This window comes from Lactuca virosa, chromosome 4 (assembly GCF_052849685.1).
Source record: "Lactuca virosa cultivar CGN04683 chromosome 4, Lactuca_virosa_CGN04683_v6, whole genome shotgun sequence".
Classification (NCBI taxonomy): Eukaryota; Viridiplantae; Streptophyta; class Magnoliopsida; order Asterales; family Asteraceae; genus Lactuca; species Lactuca virosa.
This window is the reverse complement of record NC_136429.1, coordinates 135,471,910-135,487,417: the sequence shown is the minus strand read 5'-3', so window position 1 is coordinate 135,487,417 and position 15,508 is coordinate 135,471,910. Positions and strand designations below refer to the sequence as shown.

The 15,508-nt window shown below is 33.8% G+C and overlaps 1 protein-coding gene and 1 non-coding gene across 2 annotated transcripts; one reads left to right on the top strand and one right to left on the bottom strand.

Annotated features, from left to right (window-relative positions):
• Positions 1-5,230: 5,230 nt before the first annotated feature.
• On the bottom strand, positions 5,231-5,337 carry LOC145110100 (small nucleolar RNA R71). Its single transcript, XR_013709482.1, has one exon. It is a non-coding gene; the product is annotated as a small nucleolar RNA R71 (small nucleolar RNA).
• Positions 5,338-6,331: 994 nt separating this feature from the next.
• On the top strand, positions 6,332-7,072 carry LOC145105082 (uncharacterized). The gene has a single exon (XM_079042221.1). The coding sequence runs from the start codon at positions 6,332-6,334 to the stop codon at positions 7,070-7,072; it is 741 nt and encodes a 246-aa protein (XP_078898347.1).
• The last annotated feature ends 8,436 nt before the right edge of the window (positions 7,073-15,508 follow it).

Sequence of the window (15,508 nt, the reverse complement as noted above, 5' to 3'; positions counted from 1 at the left end):
ACTCATTTGACAGAACATAAGAATTATGATTATTACCTATAATGAAAGGGTAACATGCGAAGTCATTGTACAAGCCATGTTTTGTTGATGATTCCGGATAGGGTGCAAATCTCTTCATCAGATGATGTCTTAGGCTTTCCCTTTGTGATATAGGTTTTTAGGTAGAGCTTGCTTATATATACTTGTATAGTTTTCATGTATAGGTTTGAGAGATCTCCCATTGTAGTATATATATATATATATATATATATATATATATATATATATATATATATATATATATATATATATATATATATATATAGAGAGAGAGAGAGAGAGAGAAAGAGAGAGAGAGTAGTAGTAGTATAGTAAGCAAGCACATGTTTCTACATTTTTTATACTTTCTCCCATCTCTATACAAATTGTTCTTAAAATTTAGATCGGGTCTTATCGATTATGCGTTGATTCTTCAATTTCACATTTGTCATCTTTGAAGATCAACGATCCTAGATGGAAATATTTCTACATTTTTGAAGAACAACGATCCTAGATGGATATATTTTCGTGTGTAATCGACTTCAAGATTCAAATTTTTTGGTGAGTCTCTCCATTAGATCTATTTGCTTTTTAATTCCAAATTTGTTGATCCAATTCGTTTCTTTCATTGATCTTGTTCGAAATTGAATTAAAATTCATGTTGATTAATTTTATACATTCAAAATCATTCCATTTGTTAATCTTGATTATTGTTCATTGAGTTCGATTTGATCCAACCTAAAATTTGGTGATATATTAATGTTCATGTTTAATCAAAGCCCAATCCAAATTCTGATCTATTATTGTTCATCACATTACTTTGATCCAATATTTCACCTAAATTTATTTTGATTTAATTCTTAATTAAACTCGATTCTGTTTGTGAATATTTTCATCATCGCATCCTGTTGTTCACAACTCCAATAAAAATTCAATAAAGATGTGCCGCTCGTATTTGTTTCTTCTATTCGATATTCATGATTTTATCAATCGTTGATTAATCATTTTTCTTCACGGCATCAGCTTAAATTCGTGCTTCACGTCTCTTTCACTGAATCTTGCAATGCATTTGGTTTTTTATTCATAAATTCATTATTATCATAAATTTGAACCTCTTGCTCATTCAATTTTCACATTTATGTTCATGTGATTGATCTTTTGTTCTTGGTTACGAAAACGAAATTTCCAAACTTTCGGATGAATCCGATTTGAATTGTTAATGTTGAATTGATTTTCTCATGATTAAAGGCAGTTATGATCTTGTTCATTCTCATTGAAGTTATTTATGTTGATGATACATAAGTTCTTAATTGAAATTCTGGTCCGATGGTTTCTAAGTTCTTGGTGATGATATGAACTGATGATGTGTTAATGGATGAAGTCAAAGACAAATTTAGAAAAGTCAAATTCGTATTTTCATGGGTGATTTAGTGAACAAAAGTTCTATGATAAAATGGAAGTTGAATATTCGAATAAAGATCATTGGAACAAAGCTTTGAGGAATTTCGATGTTGGCTGTTCATTGAGAATGCAATGAGAAACTGATAACGAGGAAGTTGATTCGTTATTGAAAGGTCGAAGTGAAAATTTTCATTGAAAAGGATTGTCATAGATGGACTTTGACTGTAAAGGGTAATACAAATTATTGTCGGGAAGTTGTGCTAATGTTTGAGAATGAAAACATATTTTCGACATAGAAAGGTTGTTTTCGAATGATTGGGAAGGATAATAACGAATTTTAATTTTTGATTGGAAAGTGCTTATTTGCATTTGATTGATGTTGCTGCATTCACATTTGGATCCATAGATGGAAGAAGAAAAGCGAAAGTCTAAGGACTGAGAGCAAGTGGTCGAATGGTTGATTGGAAGAACTGATAATGAGCTGATATCGAATGGTCGAATTTTTTGGAAGGTTTAATGAAGTATTCACACTATGATTTTGGAGTCAAAGTGTATTGATGCATTCAATAGTTGAATGTTGAATCTAAGTGTGAATGATCAAAAGTTTGGAATTCGACTTTGGTTCCATAGTCATATACGATAGTCTGAGCCATTATATGTGAATGGTTGAAATTTTGGGACAATGTTTAGGGTGTGCTTTTAAGCTCAAGGATGGGTAGTTTGCCATGGGTTTTGCATACTCATGGACCATAACATTGCCTCTTGGTTCTTGTTACTTTGGATTGTATTGTCTCACATTCTAGAACCCAGATTAGAAGATCATTAAAGACTTGAAGATTTGTTGATTGCTTCTACATTTGTCACACTTGGGGTATTGTTCGTAAAGTTGCTCTTTTTGGATATTGAAGTCGGGTCATCGATTTCAAGCTTTGAAGGGGAGAAGTTAGGATATAAAACTCTTCATTGGATGATGTCTTAGGCTTTCCCTTTGTGATATGGGTTTTTGGGTAGAGATGCTTATATATACTTGTATAGTTTTCATGTATAGGTTTGAGAGAGCTCCCATTGTATATATTTATAGTGTAGTTTTAGAGAGAGAGAGAGAGAGAGAGACAGAGAGAGATAAAGAGAGAGAGTAGTGTAGTAAGCAAGCACATGCTTCTACATTTTTTTGTACTTTCTCCCATATCTATACAAATTATGCTTAAACTTTAGATCAGGTCTTATCGATTATGCATTGATTCTTCAATTACGCATTTGTCATCTTCATTGGGATCCTACAATCCAGGATGTAATCATCCTAATGGGGAGATAATTGTAACGCCCGCAAGATAGGGCTAGACGATTAAAGAATAATAGGATAATTATTCGTCGCGACGATAAAACATATATTTTGATAGAAGATTTTTTAGAATAAATAATCTAAGCGAGAGTCATATGAATTGTAAAACCGAGAACATGCATATAGAGAACGCCTAAATCTGGCTTCGTGAGATGAAGTTATGATATTTCAAAGTTTCAGCGCAGCTGTGTTAGCACAAAAATTGAATTTTAGATCCGTTGATTTTTAGCCAAAACAATCTAAACGAGAGTTGAAGATATCGTTAATACCTATTGATATGTGCATATTTAGTCATATAATTCATGCATATTTCTAATAATTTTAGCTAAATTTATGATTAATATGGTACATGAGGTGCTTATTATGTTTGAAAATATGTTTTGTAGTAGTAAAAACATGTTTGGGACAAAAAGGAAGCAAATGAGGAAGCTGGAAGCAGGAGTGGATGAGCTAAAACAGGAAAGAAGAAAGAGAATGATTGAAGATAGATGACCACGTCGTGGTGACCAGATTTTGGCAACTATAAAATCCATATCATTAGGTCGAATGGGGAGGATCCAACCGGTTTTTCTAAGGAGAGTTTCGGCTACAAACCTCTGGAAATTCAGATGAAAATCGAGAAGCAATTGGAGCTAAAGAATAGAAATTTAGAAGATTTGCACATAGATCAATTTGGTTTGCTTATAATACTCATGTCTAGTATTTATTACATGACTTTTGTGTGTTTTTCTGCTACCATGAGAGGCTAAAACCGTTTTACTTATGTTAACCTAATTCTATTGTGTTGATTTCGTTATTTGGATGATATATGCTGATTTTACTTGTGTTTGGTAATTAAAACTCTAACATGTTTTAGTTCTAGTTTACATTGCTTAATAATCAGATTTTGTGTGATAGTTGACCATTCTAATTGCATGAATTTGTTCCCTAATTGTTTATGTTAGGATTAATCACATCTTAGATAAAATAATTAAACGAGTAACTTTAACTGTGTTAGAGAGCATACTTAATCTTAATTTGCGCTTGGTTGCTTAACTTGATCATAGGAGAGTAGCTACTATCAGTTATAATCCAACTTGTGCTCACAATCAATTTGATGTTTAACTTGAGTCATGATCATTGCATAGTAATTCATAAAATTGGTAATTCTAGGTGCTTGATCATAATAGCTAGAAAACAAATTGGTAATCAATATATATATATATATATATATATATATATATATATATATATATATATATATATATATATATATACATATATATATATATTCCATCAAATTTAAATCAACCATAGGAGAAGGTGAAATTGAAACCGAACAAAAATACTCTTTAATTATTGAAGTAAATTCGTGTTTAATTACTTGCTTAGTTGGTAAGTTGGTAGTTTGTCTAAGTTATTATGATCTTGTAGATCAGTAAAGACCCCCTATTTTAGTTGTTTCTTAGTTTAATTAGAAGTAGTTAATTTATTTAATAAAATTCCGTTCCCTGTGTTCGACACCCGACTTACCCAAACTATTCTATAGTCATCTAGGTACACTGCCTATAAGTGCATATTTAGTTAAGTTAGTTAGATTATAAATTTAAAGTTTGATAGGTATTTTATGCACATCAAGTTTTTGGCGTCGTTACCGGGGAACGACTTATTTGATTTATTGATTAATTGCTTTTAGTTATTCGATCCTTTTTGTGGGGTAAAAACCGCAAAAAGTTATCTTTCTGGAATTATTTTTCTCTCTGAGTTGCAACACATCGTGGTTATCTTTGCCACGTCGCGGTTACGTTTCAGTTGATTTTTAGTTTAGTAGTTTTTATTCGTTTTACGTGTTTTGTTTTATTTTGTTTTTGTTTCAGTGATTTATGACCCGAGGACCAAACACTCCAATAATTCCACCATTGAAAAATCCAGAATCAGCTTTCCACAAGAAGAAGGGCAAGAAGGGCGGTGAGTCTAGCAACACTTTTCAATCTGAGAAATTCAAACTTTTTGGAAAGACTCTAAGCAAGAAGGAAGTAGGATATGAGCCAGAAACATCCACTGAAGAAAGTTCGGAGGACGAGATAAAGAGAGAGGTTGAGGAGATGACAGACATCACAAGAATGACTATGGGAGATTACAAGAAGAGGACACATGAGGATAATGGGCCAGAGCTTATGCCACCTGAGATTCCAACTGAAAGAAGTTTTGAACTCAAAGAGCCTATTCTATTAGTTCTCAAGGACATACCTTTTGCCAGGAAAGAGTATGCGGACGCATTCAAATATATTGATGAAGTAAAGGACATTGAAAACTATTTCAATGTTCCAAATGTGCCACGAGAGTCGGGTGTTAATTAGGATGCTTCCGGTAACCTTTACTAGTGAAGCTAAAGTTTGGTTGAAATTACTTGTGCGCAGATCCATTACCACTTGGGCCACTCTTCGTGACGCTTTCATTGAGCAATTTAGCCAGCTGTCAAAGATTTCAAATCTAAAGAAAAAGATATCTAACTTTCAACAAGAAGTTGGAGAATCGTTGTATGAAGCGTGGGAAAGATACAAGGGTTTTATTAGAAGTTGTCCTCAACATGATCTAAATGTCCAACAATAAGTGTCCACTTTCTATGGTGGGTGAATGTTACAACAAGACAACTTCTAGACTCTCAAGGACCTATAACCAAGAAGGAACTAACCACCATAAAAGAGCTAATTGAGGAATTCACAAAGCACCCACATGAGTATAATAACCTACAAGAGGATGTTAGTAGGGGTAAAGGAGATGGAGGGAGCAAAAACTTAGTTGCGGTTTCGGCAAAATTAGAGAATATGGATCAGAGAATGACGAAGATGGATCAATCTATCCATGCAATTCGTATCGGTAGTGAAAATTACCATGGAATACATTTAACAAAGGATTGCGATTTGTATGAGAATGGGAACAAGAAGTCACAAGTGTTTTACTCTAGTGGTGACAAGTATAATGAATATTGGAAAAAGCCAAAAAAAGAATGGCTGCCATATGACGAGTACAAGAAGCAAAAGGACGAGAAATATCGATAAACCAGTCGCAGATTCTACCAAAAAGAACAACCACCACCCGAGATGAAGATGGATTTGAGTCCGTAATTAATAGGTTTATGGAAGCCTCATAAAAAAAGGCATGATGCTACTGATGCTAATGTGAGAAATCATCAAGCTTCCATCAAGAACATAAAGACTTAACTTGGGCAATTAAAAACACTTGTTAATGAGCGGTTACCTTATAGAAATCCCGTCCCAAAATTAAAACCCCATGTAATGCCAATTATCACCCATGTTACAACCAATACAAAGCCCAATTTGTGTTTGGAAGAAAAGAAGCCTGCAACTAAAATTGGAAAAAGTAAGTCGCATTCTGATGATTCACCACGCTACGGGGACTCTGCCACGACGTGGTCACTGGAGAATCCAAAATTTTCTCCTCTAAATTTATACCAACCAACCTTTACCATTCCCATCTTGAGCAATTAAGCATAACCTGGAGCTGGAACATAAGAAGTTCATGGAGCAAGTGTTATTACTCTCGATTAACGCACCTTTCCTCGAATCCATGGCCAAGCTTCCTAAGTTTTCTAAAGATGTGATTACCAATAGAAAAGAGTTGGAGAATTCTTCCACTTTAGTTTTGAATGAGCTATGTTTAGCCGGAATCATCAACGGGTTGCCAATCAAGATGGGAGACCCAGGCCAACTAAATTTTCCTTGTGAATTTGGCAATTCAACTTCTATCAATGCTTTAGCCGATTCGAGGGCAATCATCAACCTTATGCCATATTCTTTCTACAAGAAGCTCACTCTACCAAGGCTCCACAACACAAAGATGACACTTAGGATGGCAGATTACTCAATCACAAACCAACAAGGCATCATTGAAGATTTATCAATGAAAGTTGGGAAATTTATTTTTCCAATCAACTTTGTGGTTTCAGATATGAAGGAAGATGAAGACCTTCCCATCATTTTGGGAAGACCACTCATGAGTACCGCACGAGCCCTAGTTGATATTCATGACTCCAAGCTCACACTTCATGTGGAGGATGAAGAAATCACTTTTGAAATGAGTCAAAGGGTGAGTAAGGACATGCCAAAAGATGAAGTGTTTAAGATGAATGATGTGGACGAATACAATCTTAATGAGCCTATGGAGATTGAAAAGTTGATGGAAGAAGAGTTGAAAGTTTGGGAGAAACCGCAAGTCATGAAAATAAAATGTTCAATACCAAGAGCTTCAATTCCTATGACTTTTAACGTATTGGCGTTCACTACTCCCAAGTTTCAAGTGGAAGAATAAAGTGATAAAGAAGAAGATGATTTTGATGGCGAAGAGGAAATAACTAATGAAGAAAGGGTTGAAGAATTAAAGGAGCTATCAATTACAAAGATGGAGTTAGATAAAGAGGATCATGAAGAAGAAAATAAGAGTAAGAAGATGAAAAAGAAAAATAAGGGAGTGAAACGAAAGCATGAAGAAATCGCCAATGAAAAGAAGAAAGAAAATAAAAAAAAAAGGCTTACATTCGACATGTTCAAGCATACAAGAGAAAAAGGAGAAAAAGGAGAAAAGGGAGATCCCACTTCCAACTGCAACAATGTAGAGTAGGAGGAGTCAAGCTCACGTGTCCCCAAAAAGAAGCACTTCTCGAGAGGCAACCCAATTTTTAGGAGTTTGTATTTTCTTTTCCTTTTTGCTTTCTTTTAGTTTTAGTTTTGTTTCTAGTTTTTATTTTAATTTAACCAAATTATCATGTGATTCTATAATTTTCCTTTTATTTTATTTTGTAGTATTGAACGTAAGCGAAACAATGAAGGGGCTTAATGGATGCAAAAGGGGTGCAATTTTTCCTTAAAAATTATAATTGAAGACCATGTTTTTGGATAAGTGCGGGGTTCCCACTTGATAAAAAAGAAGAGTTTTGAATGAATTTTTTCAGAAATAAGACTTTGGGAATGATCCTAAGCCATTAAGAAGAAATGATGAATACTTTTGGATTTAATTGGCGTTCTGAGAAGTCACCACGACGTGACCATCATCACCGCGTTGTGTCATTTGTTTGTATCTCGATCGTATTTCATCAGATTTATACCCATGTTGTGGCATTCTCAAATTTCGCGATAATAATGACTTTTACCTAGACACCACGACATGACATTGTTTTCCCACTTCGTGGCCCACGTTCAAGTACACTTTTCTAAGATGGGTTCTTTGGTTCTTTTTGATACGACACATTTACATTCACATTCGCACGAGAAGGGTTTCAATTTGGTTTGCTTATCATACTCATGTCTAGTTTTTATTACATGACTTTTGTATGTTTTTCTACTACCATAAGTGGCTAAAACCGTTTTACTTCTGTTTGGGAAAGATGAACCTAATTCTATTGTGTTGATTTCGTTATTTGGAGGATATATGTTGATTTTACTTGTGTTTGGTAATTAAAACCCTAGCATGTTTTAGTTATAGTTTATATTTCTTAATAATCAGATTTTGTGTGATAGTTGATCATTCTAATTTCATAAATTTGTTCCCTAATTGTTTATGATCATTAAATAATTAGATTTAGCATTAATAAAATCTTAGATAAAGCAATTAAAGCAAGTAACTTTAACTATATTAGAGAGCACAATTAATCTTAATTTGTGCTTGGTTGCTTAACTTGATCATAGGAGAGTAGATACTATCATTCATAGTCCAACTTGTGCTCACTATCAATTTGATATTTAACTTGTGCATGATCATTGCATAGTAATTCCTAAAATTGGTAAGTCTAGGTGTTTGCTTATAATAGCTAGATAACAAATTGGAAATCAATATATATATATATATATATATATATATATACACATATATATATATATATATATATATATATATATATTCCGTCCAATAGAAATCAACCATAGGAGAAGGTGAAATCGGAATAGAACAGAAGTACTCTTTAATTCTTGAAGTAAATTTGTGTTTAATTACTTGCGTAGTTGGTAATTTGGTAGTTTTTCTAAGTTATTCTGATCTTGTAAAATTAGTAAAAACCCCCTATTTGAGTTGTTTCTTGGTTTAATTAGAAGTAGTTAATTTATTTAATAAAATTCTGTTCCCTGTGTTCGACATCCGATTTACCCAAACTATTATGTAATTGTCTAGGTATACTGCCTATAAGTGATTATTTAGTTAAGTTAGTTAGGTTATAAATTTAAAAGCTGATAGGTATAATTTATGCACATCACCTATCTTGTAAATTCATTCAATTCAATCAAAAGTCAGACTCGTTTTTGCTATTTTCTAGCATTGTTAAGGGTATGTTTTAGTGTTTTAAGCCTAGTACACTCAAGGTTTGTGTGTTAGGATGTGTTAGCTCGGGTTCTTTGAGTTGCAATTGAGCCAGAAACTCCATCAAAAGGGGTTCACGGCCACATCTAGACTCCTGGCCGTGAACAAGTCCCCTATATAAACAAACTTGGCTCATTTCCTACACTTTTTCAAATCCTTCAACCCTAGCCGTGAACACTCCTCATTCTCTCTCAGCTTCTTCAACCGTGAACAGTACTCAAAGCTCCCAAAAAGTAAGTATCTCTTCCATAAGCTTGTTGTCCATTAAATCACTTGATTTCATCCATGAAACAAGCACCAAATTGCAATATCTTCAAGAGTTCACGGCCGTGAACCCTTCATAGGATCTTGACATGGCCGTGAACCCTTTTTAGATGCAAGGTTTGGTCGTGATCACTTCATCCATGGTCGTGAACACCTCATAGAATCAAGGTTGGGCCGTGAACACATCATGTGTTCATGGGCCGTGAACCCTCCTAAGGTCGTGAACATCCCTCTGTTTGGCTGTGAACTCCTTTAGTGCAATAATATGTGATTGTAACACTTCATTCCAAGTATTTTCTAGTCCCTAAGGTTGTTCCCTATCAATATTAGTTGTTATATACACTAATTATATCCATATATGTGTCATTATATGCTTAATAGGATCTGTTATGCTCGGGACTTCACCTGACACTTAGATTCCTATATCGATCTTACATTCGAATCACTCACTACAGGTGAGTTCATATCCCTTAACTTATCTTTTAAATGACTTGAAATGCTTTTATGGGGGGAGGGGGGGGGGGGGAATACAAGTAGAAAACATTATAGTTATTGTATCAATCACATGTTATTAATAACTATCAACCAAGTGGATTTCTTATTCTTCAAAACTGTGTTATCAAACAAACTATTTCAAAACCTCTTATAAACTGACATCAAGTCATCAATAACCATTCAAATGGTTAAAACTCTTTTATATGCTAAACTCTTTTAAACTTATATATTGTCAAAATCATGTGTATATAGATATAGTTATATAAATAGGATTGAAAGGGCTTAGGACTGATAACTCGATCTATTTCCTGTTCCTTGTTTGGTTGTGGACTTAGGGTATCAGTTGTTTGTTTAAGTGTCGTTTGAATCTTAGTTATATATTATGTATATGTGTACATATATAAAAGTTCTTCGTTCAATTCAATACCTTTGGGTAGCAAAGGTGTACAAACATGATCAGTCATTCAAACAACATTACTAGTAAACTATAATAGGTATAGTTTAGAGGATCACTACTCACTATTTCTAGAACAATGAAACATACAAGAGTCAGTTCATACACGAGTCAGTTTAAACATACTAAACACTAGAACAGAGAGAACATACTATACACTAGAACAGAGAGAACATACTATACACTAGAACAGAGAGAACATACAATACAAATACAAGAATACTATAACATTAATGTGAGCCACTACTTCATGTCACGACAATATACTGCTGTGTCACGTTTTGTAACCAGAGTCTCCTGGAGGGAGAGGGTGAATTTGTGTATAGATCTATACGGGATTGACCATCCTACACCTTGCTGCTAGCTACAGTGGGACCTGCAGGTCTACGGCTGACGAATGTCATACCATTTCTACGTCTTTGATCGTCGTGTTTTACTAGTAAATCAAGTATGGTTATAATCCCATCACATTTTACCTTAATTAAACAAACTGGTTTAAGGTAGTTAGTACATCTGTAGTTACTTATATACAATACTACTGTACATCGTCATTTTCCCATTAAATTTATATTGTGATCTTCTCACATAAATGGTAATGTAAACTATTTTTTGGTAATAATAGTCAATCTTGGGAAAACATTCACTTTTACAAAAGAACAAACTTACAAAATAGTTGGGTCTTGGTAGAAGACTACTTTAGTAGAAAATATAGGATTTTCTAGGAAGTATACAAACATTTACAATAAACACTTACAAACATTTACAACAACACCTACAAACATTTACATCAAACATTTACAAACACTTTCGTCAAACTTATACAAACAATGACACTAAAATACTTATGAACTCACCACCTTTAATGATGATCTACTCTTTCAAAATAACTTGTATTCTCAGGTCACCAGTAGACAGATACCGATGACCAGGTTTTGAGAAGACGGAGCACGTTCAAGACTCATCTTTTATTTTGATTCATATTTTGGTGTCTTTCAAACTATACAAAACACAGTTGTATTGAATTATAGTATTAATGCAATGGAAGATGTTGTTACTTGTTTTACTATTATGCATTGTTATGATACTGTACATGACGTCCTCCGCCCCCGAACGTTTCCGTCGTTCTGGTTTGGGGGTGTGACACTATTTCTTCAAACCTCCACCCCAAATCTCTCTGAAAACTCTTTCATATCTATATGCCTTTTACTCTCTAGTTCTCGACTCGTTCGGCGAAGCCCTACGATGTTAGATAGCCGGTGAATAAAAGCTCCTAGATCAGAGTTATGCTCGCATAATTCCCGATTTTTTTCTAAATGCTCTTTAAGTTAAGCTACAGTTATTTTATTTAAGTGTAACTTTTAATTATAGTCATAGTCATTATTATGAACCTGTAATTAAGATTTATCAGTGATTCCAAGTCATTGTACTGATTGATCTACATACGGGGATGATGTGTAGGCTGGATTTAGTGAGGTGTTTAAAGTGGGATTTCCAAACAGTATACTTTGTATATCAATCTGACCCTGCCTCCAATATGATCATACCTTGTTGTTCCTTACTTGATAGATCTTGATGTAGACATTGATATTAGTGAGGAATCGAGACTATCATTAGTCGTCAGGAATATAAGACTAAGACTTAGTAATGTGAAACTAGGTAACGTCAGAAGAAAAGCTAAAGTACCAAGCCGAACTTCTGCCCAAATTCCGAGGCATCCACTTTTATCAAGTGTTGGATGTTTGCGATGTAGTCACTTTCATCTTACACATAGATATGAAGTATTTAGATAATTAACTGCTATGTGCACCTATTATCTGCAATATGTGTTGGATGAACTTATATGATATGATTTTACTCGATTTTTATATAAGTACTTTCGTATAAATATATATATATATATATATATATATATATATATATATATATATATATATATATATATATATATATATATATATATATATATATATCGAGGAGTGATGGGTGATGAGAAATGAAAGATGAGAGATGAAAAATGATTAGGAGATGCCCTGATCATACTTGCGATGTTTGCGATGTAGTCATCTACCAGCGTATAGATGACGACCACACACTAATCTAAACAGTCAAGTGGAACACCGGTAGTTTCGCAACCTGTATGTGATGAATTACGAGTTTCAGGGGATGTAAGGACCGTGTATTCATACGATGTACTTTACTGAAATGTACTGCAAAGGAAACCCCCGAACTAGTTCTGTCAATGCGATGATAGGCGATGGACATTATGAGAAGTCATAAGCGATCAATATATGCGATGATAATTAGGAGAAGTCCTTAGCGATGAAATTACACAAAAATGCGATGCTAGCGAGGATCTTTAGAAATAAATATAAAGAAAAATAGGATGGGTAATTGGGTTAACTATGTGATTATTAAACATATTTGTATACGAGATACATCATCAACTTTATTACCAAATATAGTCATTGTAATTATATTTGTATGATAAAAGATAAATGTGAAATCATTTAAAGGTTTCAAATATGAAGTTGAGTACCATCAAAATCCTTAGAGATAATAAATGATGAATTAAAAATGTTGAATTTAATCTATGATGAATTATTCAAGATTAAGTGTATGTATACATATTGAAATTATAATTTTGGTCCCTGAAGTTTTATAATATGTTGTTTTCTAAAAGTTATAGAAACTACTATTTCAGTTTTAAACCCTTTATTTTGTATTTAACCGATTGAATATATTTTATTGGAAATTTTAGGCAATACTTAAAACCATTTTTTACTTTGAGTTTTTATTAATTACTTAGAGTATTATTTTTATAATATTTAAAGGATATTTTGGTAGGGTTATTACGATATCATAATTAACATAAACTAATAATTATTAGTCGTTGAATGAGACATGTGGATGGTTGGACCAAAATAAATACATATGCCACTTTTCGAGGATTGTGGTCTTAGAAAAACTTTTTGGTAAAAAGTAAATTACATGAATGGTCCCTATGGTTTGGGGTAATTTGCGTGCTTGGTCCTAACTTATTTTTTTAACTCGTAAAGTCCCGACTGTTTGTTTTTGTTACGCGCTTGGTCCCTAATGTTTCTTTTTGTTACGCACTTGGTCCCTGTCTTACCTAAAAAGACTATTATTTAAATAGAGAAAAATGGTGGGACGGGTAAGGTAAGGTGAGAGAGTAGGGTTGGGGTGTGTTTATTTAAATAAATAAATAAATCAAGAGTAAAATAGTCTTTTTAGGTAAGAGAGGGACCTAGTGCGTAACAAAAACAAACAGTAGGGACCTTCCGAGTTAAAAAAATAAGTTAGGGACCAAACGTGCAAATTACCTTAAACCATAGGGACCATTCGTGTAATTTACTCTTTGGTAAAATGTAGGGTGCGTGTAGCGTGACAAGATATTGTTAAGACATAACTCCTACAAGGTGAATTTTTTTTTGTTCAGTGGTTGCTCACACATAAATCTTTAACATGCAATTTATATGCAGTTTTTAATTATTTTTCAAAGATATGTTTTATGAAAGATATAACAGTGTGCAAATGTTATTTTGTATTTGTTTATCTACTATGTGATTTTTTGGGATGACATATTTAGTGGGAACTGTTGGGTGTTTAATAGTCGTGAACATGACGGATGTATGTGATCGGCGGGGATGAGAATTGAGAATTATACACACTTCCTTGGATATTTAAAATACTTGAGTACAATGAATGGGTTGTGCCAAGGGGAAGGGAAACGAGCTTTTTGTTATTTCTCTGGATAATTAATTGTTCCCCTAAATTGTGTCATCTGGTGATATGTTTTACTGTATGATTTATTGAAAATACATAATAAAATTATTTGTTTTGTTTAAGTGATAGACATGTATGTGCAACACGAACTCACTGTGACCTAGGAATACCCATTTAGAAACTTTAAATGTGCGCAAACAGGAAATTATTTTGCAAGTGGCAATGAAAAGGCCAAGGAGAAGGATTGATCAAGATGACGATAATGGAGTTCCACAAAGACATAACACCCAAAGTTGTTCAGTTTAAAACTTTTTATATTATTTTATTTGCTTCGACTATAGTTTAGAAAATATTAAGAGTTAGATATGATCCTGTGAGATATTGGGCTAATCTTTTTTTTTTGTTTGAACAACGAAAGTTTATTAAACCTCTAGCAAATAGCAAAACGCCAGAAGAAAACGAAAAAAACTACATGTCGGTTTAAGAGACAACAAATAGAAAAATACACCATGAAACCCAATTTATGGAGATCCATTTACCACTATTTTTCACGTATAGAAATGTAGTCGCCTTTATATCTTCAATCACTCGAACCAGAGAGGAAGGGAACATTGTTGAAAATCATGTCGTTTCTAGCTCTCCAAATTGACCATAGAACAAACATTATCACCGCATGAGTGACCTCTTTTTGAGTCGGGGATTGCCAATAAACATGAGAGATGGATAGGAGCTCCTCCAGAAAAGAAATATGGGAAAAGTCCAGATCGCATCAAGATTGTAGCGGAGTCCATATCTCTTTCACCCAAGCACATCGCAATAGAATGTGAATGGAAGATTCATACTAAAGCCTACAAGCCTCGCAAGTAACTGATGTCAACCCGCTTCCCCTTTTTGCTAACTCAGTTTTGGAAGGAAAAAAATTTAGAACCGCTCTCCAACTAAAACAATTAAGTTTGATGGGAACCGAACTATTCCAGAAATGTTAATAAGTAAGCGGAGTACAAAACTTTGAATCCCAAATTGCCCTAATCGAACTCACTGAGAATAACCCTAACGGTTCCCCAAGCCAACACCAAGAGTCACCTAAGCTTCCGAGGGCCGAATTTAAAAGCATTTCACACAATCTACCTGCTCCATCCTTTCAGTTGCAGTTCTTGGCGATCTATTCCAACTCCAAGTACAATTCAACAACCCATCAGTTTTGGAACATCTCTCTAAAATAAAATAATCTTTTTTGGACTCTAGTTTAAACATAGATGGAAACTTGTCTTTAGGGGCGCGTCACCATACCAACATTCAAACAAAAAAAAAGTAAAATTCCCATCACTTAAATCCTTCTTAAACAGATCATGTAAAGTGATGTTACGCGTCGCAATATCAGATGCTGTACTCACAATATTCTTCCATACGCTAGACACACCCACTCTAACAGGAATGAATTT